Here is a 23855-nt window from a genome sequence, read left to right on the forward strand (position 1 = left end):
CACACTGTGTTTACTGTCTTTTAAAGTAGAAATACAGGGAGCCTTATTTTTATATCTTTCTTTCAGTATCTTCCTAGTTTAAAGGCTAAAGGCCCTTGGGCTGGAGAATCTAATTTTTGTAGATTATTCTTAGGAATTTATGAAAGCTTGTGTTTGTTCCGAAAAGTAATTACCACTTATTGTGGCCTCATTTTATGCCAGGGACTATTAAGTACTTAATGTATCTAACCTCATTTCCTTGGCCTCTAAACCCAGAGCCTGGGGAGGGGCTGAGCCTGCAGGGGGAGTTAAGGTACCAGCGAACCTGGCTGGCTGTTGTCCTCTTGGAGTTTCAACTGTTGGCACCCGTCTCTAGTCAAGGATACTGGAAGTTGTTCTCTGAGCCCCAGAAACCCGTGCTGGTCAGACATCGGCAGCTGCTCCACGCTCCACAGCTTCATGCTGCCTGCAGCTGCCGTGCCTGGACCAACCCCAACTGCTGTACGCTATGATCTGGTGTCAGCCCGGTGTATTGGGTCTGCCTGAAGTGCTGACGATGGCTGGTACGTGCTCATCTCATTATTCTAACAGCTTCTTCCATCACGTGCATTTTGACTTGTTTTGAGCCCAAAGTGATTTGTCTTACAATCCTGCCCTCCGTATTATCCTATTAAGTATAAAGGCAGTAATGTTTTCTATAAAGGCTTTCAGAGATATTCTGGCCAAACAGATGTGTCCTTTCTAGAGTCTAGAAACCGAAAGCAGTTATTCTGCTAACAGGCCTTCCTGTCCTCAACCCCCTGAGGGCAGAGGTCCAGGTCAGAGCCCTGCCTGACGCAGGTTTCTCACCAGCTCTCACAGCCCCAGGAATGTCTTCTGAACCAGAGAATGGCCAGGAAGAATGTCAGCCCAGAACAAAATCAGGGGCCTTTCTCCCCCACTGGGAGCAGCTATTCCAGGGGGAGGTGCCCTGATTGCTAGAAGTCATTGCCCTTTGGCGGAAGTGCCCATTGGTCCCGCCAAGTAAGGCCTTTTCCAGCAACCAGCAGGCTGGGACAGGAGATGCGCGTATAGTGGAAGCCAAACCGAGGAAATAGCCTCTGTGCTTCTCCTATCATTACAGTTACCCTGAAATGGCCTAAAAAGATTCCTCAGACTTACCTGGCACACATGTGGCCACTGCACTTCAGCTTACAAAGTATATCCCGACTGGACTAGAACCTTTACGGCCACAGTGAATGTCACTTCACTTGGATAGTAACCTCCCAGACTAGTGACCTAGTGGAGAGGAAGAACCATTCTACAAAATTCATTCGACAAGCTTAGAGTACCTATTATGAGCCAGGCACTGCAATTTTCACCTTCCACACCACCAGAAAGTTCCATCAGTAAGGATGTGCTATGCCACCTGCATGGAGTCTCCTGACGTAGACTTCGGCAGCTCTGCTCTCCGGCTGGGACAGTAAGCGTGGTGGTTACCGTGTCTTAGCCTTCCACACGGTGCATGTGCAAGCCCCTACCTGCGAAACTTCCAACCTGCGAAGCATCCCAACTCCAAGCCTGGGTTTCGTCCCCTGTAAATGGAAGCGACAATGCCCAGAGTAGCTGTGAGTGAAGCAAGATTCCCAAGGGCCTAGTACAGGGCCTCGCAGAGGTAAAGCTGTCCGTACATGGTATTGTTTACTGGCTCAATGACCTCTAACTTTTCTGGGCCATCTGACCCCAAGGATTGATTAAACACAGCAGCTGACATGTAAACAACGTCCGCCTGTATTGCCTTCCTGCCAAAATCTCTTGCCTTCCAGGGCTTGTTCAGCACTCCTGGTCCCTAGTAGGTCATTAGGACAACTCTTGCACCAGCAGTCCTCCAGGGAAAACTCTCCTAGTGAAATCCCTTTGTCCTGACATAACACCTAATCGTAGGGTGCTCTGCAGCTTTCAAGGCCAGTTCATGTGTATCTTCAGCATCATAACAACCGTTGTGATGCAGGAGGGGCAGACATCCCCCACTTCACAAATGAGGGAAGCGGGTGAGGGGATTTGCTCACGGAACACGTGCTTGGACAGCGGGTGGGTCAGGTCCCAGAACCAGGGTCTTCACTCCCCACGTCGTGCTTATTGCACCATGTCACTGACCACGCCCTGGCACGAGATCACCCCATCACTGGAACCAAGTAAGATTAAGCAGAGCTAATCTTAGGGGAGTCCCTGTGCCCCTTCTCACTTTGTCCCTAAGGTCCTCCCAATTCACCCATTAACTCAGGTCAGCTCTTCCCTACGTTTTCCCTCTAGGCCTTCTAGAGAAAATATTCTCAGTGCCTATTCCTTGATCACCCTTCAAGTGTTGGGGCAGCAAATTGATTCCCTTCCCAGAGCTACCCCTGGGTGGGCAGAGGCAGGATGTAGCTAAGAAGTCCTACAGGGCAATGAGTGACCCAGGGCTACTCACTGTGTCTACATCTGGCATAGCATTGCCCTTCTGGCTGTCATGCTTGTCTGAAGCACTGACTTTCTCCTGGCAAACCAGCTCCATAGTCACCTAACAGGACAACTGCCTGAGATACCATTTTGGAGCCTCTCAGTACTTTGCCAGGAGCGCCCAGACTCTTGCTTGGCCCCAGTATCCACTCCCCTAACTTAGCATAGGACCACCCAGCTAGAGAACACATTTTCCAGCCTTCCTTGCAGTACCTGATGGTGGACCTAGGTTCCAGCAGATGGGAGAAGAGAGGAGACGGTGCGTGGGCCTTCCTGGATTGACCTCACAAGGAACAGGTGTGCCGTCCTCTTAGTTGGTCCCCTTGCCCTCTGGCTGCAAGTGAAATGGGAGCTGAAGCAGCCACACTCCAAGGTAAAGCCAAGGGATCCAAGGGCAGAGCCATTCTGCCAGGCCTGAGTGTAGACCTCTGAGGGAGAAATAAACCCCTCTCGTTGAAGCGATGGGATGTTGAGTCTGTAAGTCTTGGCAGCTGAGTCCATAACCTAACCAGCATTCCAGGTTCCCCAAGATGACTCCGCCTTCTTCCCAGCTCTCCTGACTTTAGCGAGGCCAACACTGCATTCAACCAGGCATTACACACACTGTACATCCCAGAAAACCACCAGCTTCTAAGACATGTCAGCTGATGGACCAATTCTCTTTGGGGAACCCTCTTGCTGTAATACTGCCCAAATCCTTCAGAATCAAACTCAACAAACTTCCTGTTGATTATGCACATATAATAATGGGGAGAAAGGATAAAATGCTTCAAAAAGCACCTTATGTGTTCATCAGAGATTAACCCAGAAATCTGTATACGATGATATTCTTCACAGCTCTTTTTCACCAATGTGAAATTTTAAAGCGATCAAAACATGTAACCATTCAGGATTGTTTAGGTAAATTAGGGTGAACTAGGATACATTCAGACAATGGGATACTATGCAATCTTTAAAAATCAAGTTGTGGAAAAAATAGATATAGATGATAATAGAGAGAGATGATTTAAAATAAAGCAATCAAAATATAAGAGATAATTTATATAAACTGTATAATTGAACAGTGCCTTCATATTGAAGAGCTCAATGCATATTAACTATTAAATAGTACAATAGCATCCAAAATGCACGTCGTGCTCTCGCACACACAAATGCACAGAAAAATCATGGGAATGACGTGCATCAAAATGTTAACATTTATTTTTGTGTGGAAGAATATCTCCATTAAGTGATTTTATTTCCTTTGTATTTTTCTGTGCTTACTGAATTTTCTGTATTAACAAGTATTGCTTCTGTAATTAGAAGGAAAACAATAAATATTCTAGAATAAAATATTGCCTTGATTATGCTGGCTACTAAATTTTCTTAAATAGGTATTATTCAACAGGTTTCATACCAATGATTCCTTCTACCCACCAAGCTATGCTAGGGGGACCTCGTCAATCTCGGAGAAAACTTGGCGTAGTTTGGGAAAGTATTATTTTTAATGACATTTATTTTTAAAACTTCAAAAAGGAGGGGGGGGCATAAGATTTATAATGTTTATCAAAAATAGGGCATACTGGTTTATAAAAGGCCAAGATATACTGCTCTAGGGTCAATTTTTTAAAAATACAACAAATCAACTAGTGTCCAAGCCAATCAGAGAATTGAAAGGACTTGATCATATTTAGATAATCAGTGATGAAATAAGGAGGAATTAGCACAAAAACTGAAGCAACCATAATATTCAGTGTTGAGTTTGCTGATGGTGCCCAGAGTTAAAAGTCGAGGTTCTAAACTTGTGGAATTGTTTGTGTTGGAAATTCCTTCATGGAAAGCCAGAAGAATCCTTCTGGATGTCTCTGTAAGAAAATCTAGCCTTTTGCTTTCTCCTCACTGCCCTGGCACAGCACAGAGCTTCTCAAATTCTCAGAAGGACTTGGAACAGGTGCTCATGTTTGTCTGAAGAAGGCATGGCAGAGTGGTAAGCATGGTTGGTTTGGTTTGGTTGGTTTTTTAGGTTTATTTTTGCATAATTTTCCTTCCACAACCACAGCCTTATCTGGGGGAGAAGGAAACACACACAGAGAGATGCCATTTGCAGGGCTGTTGGTTTCCTGTCTGCTCAAAAAGCAGGTGGGGCAGAAAGAACCCAAAATAATCCACTGTGACAGGATTGGATTCTTTCATTTTATTCGTGAGCTATGTGAATTTAAACCGCACGGGTCAAAATGACCACAGAGTTGTTTGGAAGAGATTATTCTTTTTCATTTAAGATACACAGGAATAGCAGTCTGTACTGATGTCACTACTGGTTTAAAAAAAGAAAGAAAAGGAAAAAAACACAGTTACCATAATCTGAATCGGAAAATTTAACATTTCATACATAATAAGGTGCCAAAGAAACACTCAAACAGCAAAACTAACCTCAACTTCTTTTAAACAAAAAAAAAAAAGAAGCGTAATGTTTGGACCCTGCTTCATCAAACCTTAGACAAATACATAATTCTACAATTTATAATAGTGCCTAGTAATTTTTAGAATTCCATCGACATTACATATCACACAAGATAGTCTCCCTTTTATGGAAAATTAAACAGTACCATTATTTGGCAACAGAAGTATATTACAATCAACAGGACATCCATGGGGCAGTGGGGTGGGGGGGAGGCAAGGAGGGCTTATCTGTACCCTTGGGCAGGACTGTGAGGGGAGCAATACACCACCAGCACTGTGACCCATTTGTCACTGGAAACACAAGGGATTGACGTCAGGATTGATACATTCTTTTCCAAACAGACAAAGGCTAACCGGGGTGGCTTGTAAGCGCTCTGGAGAGGAGCCCCATATCCTTCTGGCTTTTCTTGTCCCCAAACTGTTTTGGAACACCCAGGGCCCAGGGGCCAGTTGACTGGCTGACTCGTTCCCACTCACAGCCCTAGTGCTAACCCAGCCCAGAGAGCACAATGCTAAGGAAGCAGGGCCCCGACCTATTCCGGGCGGGGAGACCACAGTTTATCTAGTCCTGCTGGCTGGCCTGAGATGGCGCTCCCAGGCTTTGCTTGAACAAGGAGATCTCTAAACGGCTCCATCTTTGGAAATAAAGTCAGCTACATCCACATGGGCAGTTCCTCAAGGTGATTTGCAGGTTATTGTATGATAACAGATTCCAGGAAGCTTCTGGAAATCACAGCTCCCCAGACCCTCGAAGTCCAGGAAGTCACTTGGACCCCAGCATTCGCCAAGTTCAGGCCTATCAATAGGGACTTCCACTGTTGGTTGGCAGCATTCAGAAGCATACAACTTCTGGGAAGAAATGTTGGAAAGCTAATGCTCACAACTCCCTATATGGTCTTTCAAGTCATCAGCCCTAAACTTTCCACAAACAGTGATATCCTTACGCAATGCCCCCATCTCACCAGGAACTGGCTATTTCACCAATGCATCATTTCCTGCCTGATAGCAGAGGCTGGACAACCAGGTTGCCACCCTCTGAAACGACTTCCAAATGCATCTCTCAGGGGTTTAGACATTGAGTTTCATGGGGGTTTACACTCCATCCCTCCCTAGGTGGCCTGCAGGGACAGACATTTCTGGTGGCAAGTATAGGTTTGTGACCCAGAAACAGTCTGGACTTCCGACCCTTTTCTGGAAAGGGGAAAGGAAAGAGGAGGAGGCTTCCTGCCCCTGGCATCTCCACCAGGGACCCGGGCATCCAGGAGGTTGCTCTGTGCTGAAGACAGTGAAGACGCCCCAGGAAATTTCATTGAAAATGCAAACACCAAAGGGATACACTGATCTATCCAGAAAGAGAACAGTACAGGGTGACCCAGAAGTCACATTACCCAAGTAATCTGATTAAGCATTTTCTACTTCTGGAATAGATTTTTAAATATTTTTCTATAGTTTTATGCACTTAAATTAGATACCTAAAATACTCTCATATACATACAGAAAAATAATCTCTCAATGACAAATCACATTTTACAATAACAAGTTAAATATGTTTGACTACAGAATCTGTTAGTTTTTGCAACATTTAACAGATAGCCTCTTACATACCAGATATACATTTAGTCATGGACATTCCCATAAACATACAGCAGAGATTTCATAACAAACTGTTTAAAGAGCACAACTTTTTCACTTTATGTAGTGGAATGTTGCATTTTTCTTAGCTGGAAACTGCATAAAATGCAAGAAACCAGAAGCTATGGGCTGATTACCATATACGGGATATTTTTGTTGCAGATATCTCATCCGTATACATGTATTTACATATATGTTGACCACCTATAGATGTGCGGGTCCAAAGCTAATGTAGGTAAGGCAATACAGCATGAATTATATGATTGCCAACTACTCTATCTCCCCAGGGCTGAGAAGGAATAGGAAGAAGGGGCCAGGAAGGTGCAGACCAGCTGGCTGGAGCTTCAGAGGACAAGATCTGAAGTTGGTTTCACAGTTCAAAGACACTTGGGCTATTGGCAATGTATGTTTTAAATGCATGTGTAAAAAAAAAATATCACTACCAAAGATCTTACTAGAATATCTGCTTTCTGACACAGTGAACATTTAGCAGATAACATTTTAAGGATGTTGATTTATAAAATATACATCAAAAATGTTCATTCATGAAAACGAATGCTGACAATATTTATCAAATGCTTCTAGATAACACCTTCTGAACTTTCAGTCACTTGAAAGATTCATTACATGTAGAAACAAAGCTACAATTTGCTATTTCGTTCAAAGTGACGCAAATCCACACAAGATGAATTTGCAGTTTCTGTTCAGCTTTCTGTCGAATTCTTTACTTAACAAACTTTATAATCCCAGACAGAATCAAGAGACGTGGAAAGGATTATTGCTCTGTGTGTGTAGAAATGAGATTGAGCTGCAAAGAACAAGCAGAATGTCAAAGGTTTTGGAGCATCCAGCCCAGTACAAGAAAAAGCTGTGAAAGAAAGCAACAACAAGCACACGGCAGGACCAAGACAAGACCATCTGCCTCCAGGAGCTGTGGTCTTCTGGAACTCAAGGTTACTCACACAGTGGGTTCTTTCCTCTCTCCTGACATCACCCCCCTCAAAAGCCATATGGGGATTCTCTGGGGAGAGCCCAGCTGGGCAGTCACTGCCTCTCAGAAGCAGACATCTGTGGACTATTGGGCCCAGCCAGGGCAGAGAGGCAGCTGGCTCCACGCACTGTCTCTCTCCAGGGAGTGGCAATGGAGGAACCAGCCTCTGGGGAAGGGGCACTGAACACTTCCCCCACCGTCCCTGTTACCCTGATGGTCGCTTTGAAGGAGAGGCTGGAAAAGCCTCTCTGTCCTACCAGGAAAGGAGACAAAAGCCCTCAGTGGGTGATGAAAGACCAAAAGGAAGGGTTTTGTTTCAAATTAGTGGGTTAACTGGTAAAAGCTCCAAAGCCTCTTGGCGCCTCGTGGCCCACCCTGCATGGGAGCCCAGAGACTAGGCAGATGATTCTCTCTCCTGCCTCTAGGCACATCTGTCAACAGGGGCTTGGGTCCTGTACCCTCTGATTAGTGCAGACCATGTGCGCGTTTACGAAATCAAAACAGACATTTTGAAAAGTATGTCAGCCCTGCTCTCCACAACCTGCCAGGGAGACTTTACAAAGTAAGAAGACATATAACGAAGTCCTACCTGCTTCAAGAAGCAACTGAAAATACAGTGTGATCAGGGTCGGCTCCGTGCGTGTATGGCCTGTGCAGTCACACAGGACACCGTGCTTAGAAGGGCCCACGCTTGGTTTAATTCTCTGCTGTCACCACCTTGAAATGCTCAATCATTTTGAACAAGGAGCCTCACATTTTCGTTTTGCACTCGGCCCACAAATTATGTAGCAGGTCCTGAGAAGGACAATGGGAAGTGCAGACCAATCTGTTTCCCTGTTCAGGTCACATATCTGTCCATTTCCCCTGGCGCCCATGCAAACGCAAACACACACACACACAGACATCCTATGGTGAGCTTCTGCATCCCCCCACCGCAATTCACATCTGAAATTCCAGAAGTTCAAGTCTCCCAGTAGGGACTCTGTTATCCAATCCACATACAGGGGACCTGACTTCTGGAACCCGTGTTGGGGAGATAGTACCAACTCCGGCCACCCGGCCTGGAGATCAGCCCAGCAGTGGGGAGACCACCTCCAACTTACACCCGAGGCCCTGGCAGGGCTGGATCTTAGGGGCTCTCACCAAATCAGATGCAGAAAAGGTGGGAAGGCTGAGGACCCTGGTAGAGCCCCAACCCCAACAGCAGGGAAGGGCAAAGTGCCACTAGGTACCCCAGGAGTGCTGGCATCAAGTCCTACGTCCACCACTAATTTCCTTCTCCTGCCATCAGTCTCAGACCACCAGCAAGCTGGAGCTGTGATTTACCCAAGAGCAATGCCCTGGAGCGGCGGTAGGTGGAGCCAGCACCCTGGGATCTGCCGGCGGGACCTACAGGTTTTCAACAGGGAGACTGCCCCCTAGTGGTATCAGAGGGTAGAGAGGCAGCTGCTGGCTCCTCAATCAGACTCTGCAAACCACCCACCACCCTTTCTCTGGTTCCTGTATCATCCTCTTTGCCCTAGTCCCCCATTCTATTTAAACACAGAAACAGGAGGAAACAAGGGATTTGAGTACAAGAGGAGAAATGAAAAGGAACGTAGTTTTAGAAACACAGCCGCACAGGAATTTTTTTTTTTTGAATGATAAAAGTACAAAACCAGGGTTCCTAGAAGAATATGCATTCCTACCACTGCATAAAAAGAAAGCTTGGTTACTGGTTAATGCTCCGTAAATATCAGAGAAAGCCTCAAGTTTTTCAAAGCTGGCCAAATAAGCCCATTTCTAAACAGTTTTACTTGGTGGGCTTTGAATACTAAAATAGTCACACTATTCAGATGATATTAACAACATAGGCTGGTATAGAAAGTAGAACAGAATTCTATTAAAAACAACTCACAAAACACCCTAACATACAGTAGGGGCAAATTTACCCTGAAACATGGCAACCACACATAGTGTCGAAAAAATTATTATGTGGGTATTTATTTACCTGGTTCCCCAAAGCCAGAGTAAAGAGGGAGGAACTCATTGAATCTGCATGTCACTGAAATCATTATTTGGAGGTGCAGGTGAATTTTTACAAGGTGGTGGGTGTTATTTCAGTGACTTAAAATTAGATCTATAATTAGGCCATGAATGCCACAAAGGCAGGTCCCTCCACTTCACCTCCCACGCCCTTGGGACAATAGCCCAGGATGGGGACTCCTTGGATGAATGACTAGCCTTATTGACCAGGTTAGGGAGAGATCACAACCCAGAGATAAGACTTTCCAACGTGTTGGTATCTGAGTTTTAATGCTCCTGAGATAAAGAGCTATTAGGTGTTTCTCTCCTTCAAGTGAGATAAATTTTCCATGCTTGTTAGGAGTAGATTCTGTCTCCTAAAGATATCAGGTTATGTACCTTAGTCAAGCCTGGTGACTTACAAATATATCCTGGATCTGATACAATGTGGGAATTCTAGAACTTTCCTTGCCTCTAGCTCAAATAAACATCCCAACTCTACACAACACTAAGTGGCCCCACAAAACATGGCTCAGGGCACTGCCAGGTGAGTCTTGAGTTTTGGCAGCTGACCTGAGCCATTCCCAGCAGTAAGGAGAAGCCCCACAGGCATTTCAACACTGAGGGTACAAAGAAAAAGTGTTGCTTTTACCAAATACCTCTCGGGGCGCCACAGGCCATCGCGTCTGAGGGCTTCACAGAGTCGCTGGTTTCTGGTGCTGCCGATTACGCTTCTGCCTGGTAGGAGCTAATCTACAGGCTTGTTTATTTTCATGGCCTCACCTTCTGGCATAGGAGGCTCTCAACTTGTAAAACAAGTACATCAGAGCAAGCAGACCCACTGCTACCTTCACACTCGCCTCAAATCTGAAATGACCCTGCTACCTCTAAAGCATGCAGGTGGCCATTTCAAAGTGTAGTATCTGCTGTAAAGCTCATCTCCAGACCCAAAGGAGAAGAGAGCTGAAAATGTAAGATAAAATAAATAAAATAACATAAAATAAAAAATAGATAAAAAGGAAAGAAAAACTTACTTGCTGTTTCCAATGGAAATTCCTAAAATTGCTACATACCCAAAACAAATTTTCTTATTGAATCAACCAGAAAAAACTATCTGGAGTAGACATAGAGAAGTCTTCTCCTCACACAAGTTATTGGCAAACTCTAAAATATACTCCAAGATCTTCACCCTTCAAATAAAACCAGGAGCACCTTATCCATTTCCCCGTTCTCCAGCCCCTTCAGATTCTAGAACACCCCCACTCTGTATGGTCAGTGCTTTATGCTTGCCCCAGTCAGCTCCTGGAGAGATAGCTGACTGCCCGGGCTTGGATGGCAGACCTGTAATTGTTCTTCCCTGGTGTCCCCAGCACCTAACCCCCTGACCTCACTCCCATCCCAGAGGACACCTGGGGTTTTGTTACTAGGTTACCGAGATAAGACACAACGCAAGTAGTCAATGTACCCATTTTCTGAGGGAAAATGAGAACTTAAATCCAGTACTACTCAACCAGAAAAATCAGTTACTTTCGCATAGTTAGGTTATGCTTAAGTTGCTCAAAAAGCAAAGAAGAAAAAAAATACCCTGTTTAACATTAATGTTCTTTGGGAGCACAGCTTTCTCCTCTGCCGTCAGAGGACAGTCAAACAAGGAAGGCTGGCCCCAGTTCCTTGAGCATCCCCAGCTAGAGAGGTCCCTCATTCCCATGGCAGGCCAGCCCAGGATCTGAATGAACCACATCTTCCAGGCTCTCGTGGTCATAGGAGATCTGGTCCCAGGAGATGGTATGTCCTACCTGCATGCTAGGGGAGACAATACCAGCCAGTAACGCTGCCCCAGAGAGACTGGCATATGGATTGTCCCTTCAGGACTTCTGGTCTACGAAGACCCAGCTCAAGGGCTCCTGTCAGGGCACAGCCCTGTGAGCAGAAAATTCCCTGGTTGGGCTAGAGGTCAAGATGGCTCAGAGAAGAGGGCAGAGAGCTGGGGACACAATGCCAGGGTGCAGAGGCCTAGAGATACCCTGTGTTGAGAAAGCAAAGAGCTAGGTGACAGATTGCTTATTGGCAAGGGACATTTGGTCTCTGTGACACTTAGCCCTGGCAGCCAAAAAGACAGAAGTGATGGAATAGAGGTCGGAGAGTGTGAGGCTCCACGCATCAGCCACCTTCCTCTACCCACGACACGAGTCATGAGTCACAGCTGGATCTGAGAGCCAGCCTATCTCATCCAGAAGGATGACCCGTCACAGTACAGGTTACACCAGTGAGTGCAAGGACACTAATGCCGAATTGCTATTCTGAAGGAGCATCTCAGGGATGCTCAGTGTAGTCACTTGGGGAAAAAGACTCACATATTGCTTTGCATGCTACCTTCATTCTGATAACGGGACTCTGCAAGTGCGTGACCCGGCAGAACTAAAAGGGTGACGAGACGTTTGTCGCTGTGCACATCATACCCTACCTACATGGATCCATCCCCAACACTGACACGCCAAGGAAGTCAATGAAGAAGAGGGAGAACAGAAAGAAAGGGGACGGGATGGTGACCCAATGCTACCCCATAACACATTTAAAACTTTTTTTCTACCACAGTAACATATCCTTCATAAATACACTGAACAAACTGTATTGATTATAGAAATAGGAAAGCATGAGTTGTACGGCTATTTATAGATTTAATTTAAAACAGTTTCTTAACAACATCAAAAAATATAAACGTAAAGTATTTTAACCATGTTTTCTGCTATGAAGTGGTAAACAAACGCATGCTGTGAAGTTAAACTTGGTCTGTAATGTGTTCAGTTGAAAGTTTCTACCTAAAGGGTACGTCTGCTTGTTTCAAAAAATACGTATGTCTGTTGTTCTTGATATAAAATTCTACACTATCTTCAATAAATAAATAATAAAGTGTTTTTTTGTAAAGTATGAAATGTAAACTTTGTTGCTCTTTCCAACACACACATTTGTGAAATTGCTTGAAATATGACAGGGCTCTGATGGGAAATCGTGACACTATGCGTTCAGTTCCCGACAGAGTAGGTACTCGGCCACTATGTTGATGCTACCATTTATAAAGCACTTCTACAACCCTAATAACTTCTAAGGACCTACAATCAAAGAGAATACCATCAACCACAGGAAAGCTAGACTCCAGTACCAAGAGGACATGCAAAGAACATTTCTTGACCACAACGAACTGGGGTTATGCGAACATTAACATGCAAACAAAAAATGACCCACACTTTTCCTTAGCAAATCAAGTTATGAACTAGTTAACCAGCCTATCTCCTGGCATTTAAGGGGGGGGGGGAATCAAAGAACTCACAGCAGACAGGTTGGCACGTGGTCATACACTCCTGACTGGCAACAAGCCCATGGATGCCCATTAGTGAGAGGTTGGCTGTGTGGGGTGCAGTGTGGGGCGCAGTCTTGGGCTTTCCTCCCCAGACTTGTGCAGCTGCGTGTTCCTGGGGTCTTTCCCCCACCACGTGGTGGATTTCCTTCACATCTGTCCACCCGCTTTCCGATTGTCACTTTTCCTTGTCATACCTTGGGGATGCCTTTTTAGGGAACGTACCAAAGCAGCTGCTGAAATTTCCCATGAAGGTCAAGACGCGGAATATTCAAGCAAGAATAGGCTCCGAGCTGGTCACCATCAGGGACTCTCATCATGAAATATCACAGGACCTCCAAACCAAAAGAGAGTTATCCAAGTGGGCCGGCAACCAGGACCCAGCGACGCCGTGACGTCGTGGTCTTTCAGGTGACCTGCAATGATCTGATCCAGCAGATAGAACTCTACAGATAACAAGCTTCCTTAACCATCTTCCCACTATGCTGGAAATCAGAATCAAATCACCTGATTGAAGCTCATGATAGTTTTCATCGACATCTATCAATATAAGACCCGGAGGGGACTAGAATGGCTGTAACAACACAGCTGCTGGAATCTTCCATGGACCAGCTCTTCAAAGAGCTAGTGCAGTGTCCCCTCAGGACACCACCTGCCCAAGTGATCCGATCCAGGGCAGCATTTCAGATAAGGTCCCAGTGGGGAAATGAGATTCTGAAGCAGTGGCAGGACCAATAATTTTTCCTAAATACACCAACGACTAGGCATCATAGGTCAAGGAGCCTACTGGGGGCTGGCAGAGGTAAGAAATAGGAGGGTTATGAGTTCTCCAAAAATACAGACATTGCATTTATAAATCTATTTTTATAGTAACCGGAACCATGCCTCAGGCCCAGGCACGGGCCAGACTCCCAACCAAACCTGGCTGGGAGCTACGGGATTTCAAAGACCTTAGAAGCCATGGCGAGACCTGAAGTGAGGACAAACGAAACAGGTTTGTTTCATAAAATGGGAAATTGTCTGGGGGGGAAGGATTGTCAAGAATTATTCCCAGAATCCGTAACGGGCCTGTCTTCACCGTCCTGTTGCCCTGTGGCTGAACACCAAACAGTGGTCTTAGAAAAGCAACATCGATTGCAGACGGCATCTGCTGGCTCGGGCTGGAACTGAAGTAGGCCCTGAGCCCACTCCCTATGGCTCATCAAATAACTGCAGGTCCAAGCGGACCACAATCTCTCCTGTGGGGACCTCGTGCAGCAGGAGACACTTGGTAACTGGACCCTTGGAACCCTGGTCCTTCTTGATGTCTGCTACGCGGATCTCCGTCCGACCTAAAAAATCTGAAAGGAGAACAGACCCTGTTCAGAGAGCAGATCCCTTCCCTTCAAGGTGTGTATTTGGCATACTGGAAATTTCCCAGTGAATGGTTATGCTCTCCCTTCTTCCAAAAGGGAGCTAGGTTGTTTTACAGGAATCCATGAATTACAATGACAGAGGATAATTTTTAAATGGACTGAAAAGAAAAGGACGCCAGGGTGGGGACAAAGGAGAATCTAGAAGGAGCTAAAAACAGACGATGACTTCCTTCACACCTGGAGCCCTCCAAAGGGCTATAAACTGCCTGGCAGGTGATGCAAAACCAGAGGTCGTACCAGCTGCACAATCTGCAATGCGCGTGGAATTTAAAGAAATCACACACAAAAAAGACAACTGTTTCTGGGACAAAAATGAAACAGCCATTTCTCCCAGAGGTTGTCACAGGAGCGTGCTTTGTGATGTTGTGCCCCTTTCAGAAAAGTCAAGGATGGTGAGCTGGCTCAGTTTTGATATGCCCCTCTCCATGTGACAGAGAGCAAGTGTGAGGGGACAGGAAAGGAGGGGACAACACAGGAGCTGCATGCTTCCAGCAATGCTCCCAGAACAATCTCAACACCACTTTTCACAAATATTGACTGTCAGTATGAGAATGGATATGACTATGTTTGAAAATTTTTTAAGTGCTATGCAAATACACCATGTTGTTCCATGGACCTCCAGACCATTAATTCCTTCATTTATTCATTGGACAATTATTTATTGGAATATACTATGATCCAGGTGCTCCTGTATAGGAAACAACATTTTTTCAATGTTCCCATTTAAAACCTGGGAAGTTTTTCTGGTGGACAGATACAGGTTTATTTTTCCCCTCTGTGCATGGTATGGAAGTAATCGCTGATGTAAGAACTACACTAGGCTTTTCAACTTACACCCTAGTGGAGTTGTCATTGTGTCATGATATTTCACTATAAAAAAGCAAAACAAAACAACTTAACCTCAAACGTTCACTTGTCAGAATAAAAACTGACAATAAAACAGTGGTGAAGAGCCCAGACTTGGGAGTCAGACTGCCCTGGCCATGTCCTAACATAGCCAGCTACGTGACCAGTACCATCTACTCACCATGAGATAATTCATATAAAAGTTCTAAAAGACAAAAGCCACACGGAACGTTTTAAGCCCTGCACAGATCATGCTAGCATTAGACCCTCACTCCTTGCATTTAATTATCCTCCGTCAAATATAATTAAATTGAGACCGTAATCTTTAAACATACTCTCTGGTTTTTATTGGGTTGAGGAAGAGAGTTTATTGGAATCATTGGCCAGATCCATTCTTTTCTAGGCCCAAAGCAGAAAGAGGAAGTTGGTTGAAGGCAGGATGCACCCAACACAGTTCCATCCATTTGATTAACCAGAAACGTCACCCAAAGGACACTGATTGATTCTGCCACACCTATTGTGCGCTAACGTTCTTCTTGCTCAACTGGCTAGTTTTATCCATTCTCACCACTGGCTTATGGCCAAGGATTCATGGGCTGGGCTGAGGTTTATTGGGGGTAGCCCTCTTTGCAGTCACCTGCTTTGGGGAAGCATAGGACCATGGTGTTTGTCTAGGGGAGCTGGACCACTCTAGACTGAGCATGCTCTGTCCAATTCCCTGAGATGCACCAGCATCACGGAAGGCTTCCTTTTAGGGGAGGCTGAGTCTTGTCTTATGCCAACCTCATCTCCCTGGAGGGAAGCATAAGCAATTCTGGGCACCAAGTTTCCAGGTAGAAAATATTTACTCATGATGGGGAAGGAGGAAGGGCCCCACGGTGGGGAGGGGGGGGGGCCTCTCTACTCACCATCTGGAGAGAACTGGTCCCTCTCAAACACCGTGATGCAGAGGACCTCCTGCTCCAGGTCTTTGATGAAGAACTGGCAGTTGGAATTCCACTTGGGATTCAGAGTGTCCTGGATCGTCTTGGTGATGTGACACTGGGAGCCCATGGTCACCTCACAGTACGGGTTACTCTTCCCTAGAGTGAACAGAGCCTGCTCAACTCCTGCCAGGCCGCAGGCTCTTCTGGGCACAGTGTGGTGGGGTCACCGCCACAGTGGGTACCACTTTCCTCTACACCTATTTTTATACCCCTCCATTGCCGTGCTTCGTAAGTGGCATAAAACGGAGAATCCAGGACAAAACTCCCACCATTCAGCATTATAATAAAACTAAGAATAAATAATTAGATGAGTGGGCTTTGAAACTGCGCCTTTCCTGTCTCTTTGCATCAGCCTTAGATTGCATCTAAGGCAGCCACTCAGACCTCTCTGAAAAACATAACAGCGGAAAGGACTTAAAAAAAAAGGAATAAAAATCTCTAGGTTTTTAATAAGTGCTAGAAAAACCAATTCTGGAAGGAAATTTGGGATTCTGGAAATAGCACACTTGATTTAAAGCCAGGAGTGGGGGGCGGGGAGGATGCAGAAAAGGCTTCTACCTTGAACACGTGCTGGGAGGTCGGGGGGTGCTTCTTGGGTCCTTACCATGTGACCGACAGGGTTTCAGCTCAATGCCTTCAACAACATTCACCATCAATCTTCCAATCCCTGTTGCCCTTTGGGAACGGACTATGACAGCAGGAAAAACAACACATGTTTCATTTTAACATTTGACACCTTTCCATCCCTGCTTGCCTCATGCTCTATTTTGTGTACCTGCCCCCCTTCAAGAAGAATTCTGCTCTCCTCTCCTTAAACAATTGCTTCCTAGCTCCTGGAATTTGCCTTCCACCCCTCATCCTGCACCCCACTCTCTTCCCCCCCACTTCCATCCTATCTCAGACTTCTCTACCTCCAGGCCCGTCTTCCAGCTCTAAGGATTCTGGGCCCCACCAAGTGGCCCTCTGCCCCAGCTTTGCAGGAAGCCCGGTCCATGCTGGGGAGCAATGCATTACCCAGGTACGCCTTCTCCCGCTTCTTTTTCTCGGTCTCTATGTAGAGTTCAGAAGCAGCTTTGATTTTCTGCACCCAGGCAGTCCTTGGAAAGGAAAAGACAGAAAGGTGCCAAACAGAACTCTGGAGAAAGGCTTCAGGTCTGTTTCAGTGCAGTTTCCAGGATTCTGCTTTGTTCGTTTGATTTTAACAACAAAGGCTCGGGAAAGAAAGCCTGGATTTATGTCACATGATGCTAATAATTATTCCTACCATTAATAAGAAAGGCATGTGTGACATTTTTATTGATGTATTCAAGACCTGCACTGGTGTCCGCATGCAAGAAAATCTATGATAAATGCCGTCCTAGAGGAGATATAAGCACACAATTCCTCTCTCTCCCTTATTGAAAAGCATCACATATTTCCCTAATCCAATAAGGCCAGAAGGTTCTCTCCTACTAAACCATCCAAGGGAAGAACGAAAACCATTTCCCAGATAAGGAAACACTTTACATGAAGGAGCAAACACACACTGGGCAAGCATTTTGGCATGACACTTTCTTCTTCATTTTTCAGAGAACCATATGTACAATAACTCTGGCCCGTTTTCTTACTTGGCACAAATGCTCTTTGGAATGTTGGCCTTGGGTCAAGTTCACCCTTCAGAAAATGATCTATTTCATTTGGCTCCAGGACAGAGTCTTGAAGACATGATTGAAGCAAAACACCCACAGCTCTAGGATCCAGAATGTCTGTCCAAGTGAGCCAGCTGACGAGGGGGTTGGGCTTGGGTGGTCCTATTAGTCCCTAAATCGCATTCCTTTCGGTTTCTGCCACCTGGGAAACCTGACATGCTCCATTTATCTTAAAGAATGCTGACAATTTCTACCAAAAAAGAATTCTCAAGCAAAATTAATTTCAATTCATTTTATTTTGAAAAATTCATGCCACATGTCAAACTTTTGTGAGGCTCTAGAAGAAAGCATTAAGACTTCCCCCGGCCTCTCCAGACAGAGATTACGGTATTGCAACTGGGGGATTCTTGGGACCTGCTGATTAATTAAATGTCCCCCGTGGTCCTGGTGCTCAGGCCCAGGGAGGTGGCAGGTCTTACCTTTCATTTATGCTTTCTGCTCGGAGGGTGTAGACGCGGTCGATGTGGGAAATGTGGAAGATGGGTTCATCTCCAGAAGGGTCAGTGGGTAATTTTACTAAAACCTCATTGAGGAAAATAGGCTGAAAAATAATGCACAGGCATTATAAAACTAAACTGTGCCTGTGTGTTCCAGTAAACTGTGAGTGTGAGTGTGAGTGTGAGTGTGTGAGTGTGTGTGTGTGTGTTTCCAGTACCCTAGACTGAGGGTGAGGGTGTGTGTCTGTGTGTGTTCCAGTAAACTCTAGTAGAATAATGATTTTGTGTTGTATCAATTTTCATATGTTACAAATTAGAAATATGGATTTTCTCCCCCTCCATTTTGCAGGTGTTTTTTAAGTCCTTCAGAATAACTGGTCTGTTTTTCCCACAGCTTATCCTAATCAGCAAACAGCCTCCATCAACTTTACTTCAAGAAATTCCCTCCAAAGATTTTCATACAAAGTGGCTAGTGACAAGCTACCTAGGTACATTATTGTTTCCTGCCAAATAATGCTAATGGCTGCTTCAGAGAAAATTCATCTATAAGAACACCCCCACAGAGACAAATTTAGAAAAACAAAATCCCATGACACGAAGACACACACACAGACATGCACGGAGGAGCAGACCCAGTGAGCAGCCTAGGAGAATTCTCCACACGTGGACCGTTTAGATTGGCTATTATGGGAACAGGTGAGGGGCACAGATGATTCATGCGACCTTGAGGAGTTTGGAGGGGGATCTGGGAATGTTTGGAAGGTGGGTGCTCACACACAGTGGGGGCTCTACTCCCAACCTTTCCCACTCCTGCCTCATCTGTACACTCGACCGTGAGCCCCGCCAGGGCAGGGTGTGTCTTCGTCATGTCTGGGGAACCCACAGCAGACATTTGGCAGCTAATAGATGTTCTGTCAATCAAATTGAGGGTTGCTACTTTTCTGATAATACAGGCACACCTCCGAGATATTGCAGGTTCAGTTCCAGACCTCTCCAATAAAGCAAAAAAAAAAAAAAGCGAGTCGTCATCTTTTTGCTGGGGGAGGGTCTTGCCTTCAATTTGTAAAAAAATGCAACATCTGTGAAGTGCAATAAAGCGAAGAGCAATAAAATGAGGTGTGCCTGTACTGGAACTGCACCCTAAAACCTGGCTCACCCCTTCACCTTCTCCTCTAGACCACAGCCCCAGAACTCTGCTGATACTCTGACTCCTTCTGGAGCCTTCTCCTCCCCCGCACATCAACCCTGATATGGCAATCTAGAATCCAACTTACTGTTTTGTACATTTTATACTGCAGGTTAGATTTGGGGCTGAAGACTTTGTCAGTGCCAGAAGAGCCCAGGGGCTTTATGATTTGGGTCAGCAGGAGGAAATCGTTGAAGAGGAAGCCGTACAGCTCCTTGTTGCTCTTGGCCTTGTAGAGTTTCCCACTGTGCAGAAACTTGCGTGGCCCCAAGCAATTGGTCACTGAATTGAACACAAGTTGCTGAGAAAGGAAAACAAAACCCAAAGAAGACACAGTGAAGTCAGGTCATGTTTTGATTTTGGTTTTTGTGCATCTGAAAGCATGGGCTCCATCAGCAGCTGGGGCCGGGCCCAGGTGGACCTGTAGCTGAGGCTCACAGCAAAGGACTGCTCTGAAGACTCCAGGCAGTGCCTTTGGGAGGCAAGAAGTCACAGTAGGTCAAAGGGATGGTTCTGGGATTCTGAGTGTCAAGATGAGTCTTGGTTATGATTCCTAATGCTTTTCCCCTGGGGGTTTGCTAGTGTCTTTGGGTGATTGGTGCTCTTCTCCCTTTTATGTGTGGGGAACCTGGACAACAGGAAGAAAATACTCAGCTCTCAGCTACCTCGATGAGTATGTGCTGTGTGCACAGTGGCCTGCTGGAGGTGGCGTGAACCTGTTCCAGTGATGGCCCTGCACAGGTTCAAACAGTCTTTTGGACTTCTGGAAAGCAGCAGCAACTCTGTGCACAATTTCACAGGACAAATACTACTTTCCAAGGTACCGCTGAGAGCCAGGCCACTAGGATGTAGGTGACTGTAAAACTCAGTGGTGCTGAGTGATGCCTCAAAGTCAAGCAGAACAGATATTGCGTTGGTGCATATTAAATCTCACCCAACTCACTGGTCCTGAAAACATGAAGAGGATAGCTCTCTTCCTGCCACTTCCCAAACCTTAGAGATGGCCCTGACTGCTAAAATGCAGCTCTCTCATCCCACAGGGCTCTATCATCCTATGCTCTATCATCCCGATGGGCTCCATCATCTCACGCTCTATGGGAGGCTCTATCATCTCATGTGAGCAGGTTCTAAAGGGACAGAGGGATACTGAGGCAGAGACACCTCACAAAGGTCCCCTTTTTAGATAAAGAAGGACAACAGTCTATTCTAGACAGCAGGGGGAGACTGAGGGAGGGGAAGTCCACAGCTGTGCCCGGGCAGTGATATGAGCCAGGCAGGCATCATTTGGTCCCCACCTGTCCACAGCCAGATGTTCCATCCAGCAGCATTCAAGGTTGAGGCTCTCTCCAGAGCTACAAACCTTACAGACCTCCACGAGGACACTATTTGTGAAGAGGTGATGGGGTTCACAACATGCATCCCCCAAGAGATGCAGGTGGCCAGCTGTCTGCCTCCAATGTGAGAGAAGTGGCAGGGCCTTTGTGACCAGAGACCTATAGGCACCAAGGAAGAGTGGCCATTCCACCTCGCTCTCAGGTACAAGGAGGAAGGAGGGCCTCTAGCCTCCCACTGAGGCTCTGAGAGAGCCTAAAAGACTAACGGTGACACCCCAGCTGGAGCCTTCAAAGGGTATTCTTCATCCCTGCGGGCTCTGACAGTCTCTCTAAAACAGGAGCCCTTTGGGCCTGCCAAGACAGAGTTCAAGCCACTGGGGGACAATGAATCAAGAAAAGTCAACTTGGATCACTTAAAGATGGTGTCGTTCACTCATACTCAAAGGTTAGGGCCTTCACGTGGCCAGGCTAACACTGACTACGTATGAATTGGGCACAGACAAGAACACCAACGACAGCGTTTAATTGAAACTTAATCACTGGTGTGTGTCCAGATCTGGGCCAGGAAACAGAGGGCACCGTGGCCCCTTTCCATGGTTGTGAACACAGTACAGGCAAAACGAAACCGAGGAAAGACTGACCGATAAAGAAGGACAACAGTCTATTCCAAAGAGGGTATAGAAGCCACAAAAAGCAAATGACAGAGTTTATTTTATTCTTAATGTTTTACGATGAAGAGCCAGGCCTCACTGAGTCCCCCCGACTACAGCCATGAGACTCAGGGTGGGTCCCTTTCCCAAGTGCCTGCTGCTATGGTGGCATTTCTGCTGGGCCGACTGCTCAGACACACTGTCTTCAGGATCAAGCTAACGCTCCTCACGATGATACACAGGCCTTTCTCGTCCTGGCTTCCACTTGCCTTAAAGCCTTATCGCTGTCACACTCCATTCCTCACCCATGTCCTGCTCAGGCTGTGCCCTCCACTGAAATGCTCTCCCCCTGGATTCTTTCCAGGAGAGATATCTTGATCCTTCAATACCAGCCAAGTGCTACCTTCTCCAAATATTCCCCAATCCCTCTATGACTGTCCCTACCTCCCTGTCATATGTTCCCACATTTGGCACCTAGTTCTACCTACCATTTTTCATATTTTGCTGAAAATATTGGTTTGACCCTTCCAGGATTATAGGCTCCTTGAGAGAGGGGAGGTCACATCTTACTGATTTTCATGTACTCAGATTTAGTACCGAGCAATGACACATGGGCAGGTGCTCAATAAATGTTGAATGAATGAATGAATGAATGAATGAATGAATGAATGAATGAGTGAGCCAACCAACCAATGGAAGCCCCTACATTGCATATCAACACAGACTTCCAAAATGGGAGTCCACATCCATCACCTTGGTCTCCACAGAGCTGTTCCCACAATTTTATTAACCAACACCTACGCTGAAGGCAGACAGGAGGTGGGGCAGGGAGGAACTGGTGGTGACGTCTCAGGTAGTGACTGCCTTGAAGCTTGTGAGAAGGAAGAAGCCACAGGGACAGTGAGTGGGGGAGACACATTCTGCCCAGGCACTTTGGTAAACACTGGTGAATGGGATGCATACGTGTGTGAATGTGTGTACCTGTGTGTACAGAGACAGAGAGAGAAAGTGAGAGAACAGACAGAAAGACTGAATGAAACTAAAGGAAAGGTGAGTGACAAGAAGAGAAGCAAAGAACTAGAGGACAGACCTCTGTGTCTGGCAGTATGGTGGACTAGATACTCTGACTCACCCAAATGAAAATATAAAAAACTGAGTAAAATATAAAAAATGCACTTTTTAAATATAAGCAAAGTGGTAAAAATGAAAGTAAGAAATGTACAGAAGGCAAAAACAGAATGAAAATGCAAACCCTGGAAGAGAAGTCCCCAAAGCGGGCTTTAGCCCTGAGGGTCTCTCTTAAATCTGGTGACCTTGAGCTTTCACTTTGAAGTCCACGTGGGGTACAAATGACAGGAGATATACGCAGGGCCCGTGTGAGGTGAGGAATCTAACAGGAGATCACAAAAAGCTAGACCCCAGAGGAAGAACGACATGTAAACTCAAGCGCAGAAGGGATGAGCAAGAAAACTTGCTTGCTTTTGACCTTGGTATAAGTCGAGGGGGAAAAAAATGCCCCTGAGAATTTGTAACCAAAAGGCTGCTCATACAAGTTTACAACCACAATTCACACAACTAACGTGATCCCTAAAAACCCTCTAAATTTAATTCCTCTCAGGAGGAATGCAACTTCAGACCTCAGAGATCCCACAGATAAAGTTCCAAGGAACATTGAGCCCACGATCAAAAATCACAGTACATACAGAGAAACAGGCCTGTGCGGCAAGGGCTGGCGGAAACGGCAGACAGAAGACAGAGATCCATACGTTAGATATTGGAATGATCAGGTTTGAAATATACAGGCAGATGTTTAAAAAGAATTAGGAAATAAATGAGAAGCATGGCCATTTGTGCAAGGAACAAGACACAAGAAAGAAACCAGCAGCTTAGAGAAAATAAATAGAACTGCTGAACATGGAAAGGAAAAGAATTGAAATTAAAAACTCAGTGGATGGGCTAAATAGCAGATGGGAAGCAGCCAGAGAGAGACTGGCAAGCGACGGGCTAGAGACAGGGACAGTTCACGATCTTTCTCGTCCTCCTTCAGGCTGGCTGTGGAGCCTCAGCGGGGGAGGCCCGGGTCCCACCCCACGGCCGCTAACCTCAGACAGGCCTTCACACTGCACGTGGGCTTGGATCCACTCCAGCCGGTCGGAGTTCTCCTTCTCTCGCACCCCTTCGTTCACCTGGGAACACAGCTCTTCCGCCTTCTCCAGGGCGTGCTTCAGGTGGCTATGGTCGGGGTGGTTTTCAGGAGTGTTTTCCAGGATCTACATGGGAGCACAGAAAGCAACAACCCCCTGGGGTTCGCTGTCCTTGACAGTCAGGCCCAGCAGAGGCAGAGCACAGCACAGACCTTTCCTGAATGGTGCCCACATGACCCACCGAGGCAGTGACATGGAGCGTGACAGCCACTCCTTGCTGGCAGGGTCCCC

At 46.1% G+C, this 23855-nt stretch overlaps 1 protein-coding gene across 5 annotated transcripts in view; it reads right to left on the reverse strand.

Moving 5' to 3' along the window:
• Positions 1–11173: 11173 nt before the first annotated feature.
• ITSN1 (intersectin 1) overlaps positions 11174–23855 on the reverse strand; it is a 182996-nt gene continuing 170314 nt past the window's right edge. For all 5 annotated transcript variants that reach the window (XM_019730241.2, XM_019730239.2, XM_074325803.1 and 2 more), the window contains 7 exons: positions 23523–23690; positions 19525–19737; positions 18233–18354; positions 17140–17222; positions 16730–16813; positions 16048–16221; positions 11174–14218 (listed from right to left, as the gene is read on the reverse strand). In XM_019730241.2, the coding sequence (XP_019585800.2) occupies positions 14070–14218; positions 16048–16221; positions 16730–16813; positions 17140–17222; positions 18233–18354; positions 19525–19737; positions 23523–23690 (993 nt within the window). In that variant the 3' untranslated portion in view covers positions 11174–14069. The remainder of the gene's footprint in view (positions 14219–16047; positions 16222–16729; positions 16814–17139; positions 17223–18232; positions 18355–19524; positions 19738–23522; positions 23691–23855) is intronic.

The sequence above is a fragment of the Rhinolophus sinicus genome, linkage group LG01, assembly GCF_036562045.2.
Source record: "Rhinolophus sinicus isolate RSC01 linkage group LG01, ASM3656204v1, whole genome shotgun sequence".
NCBI lineage: Eukaryota > Metazoa > Chordata > Mammalia > Chiroptera > Rhinolophidae > Rhinolophus > Rhinolophus sinicus.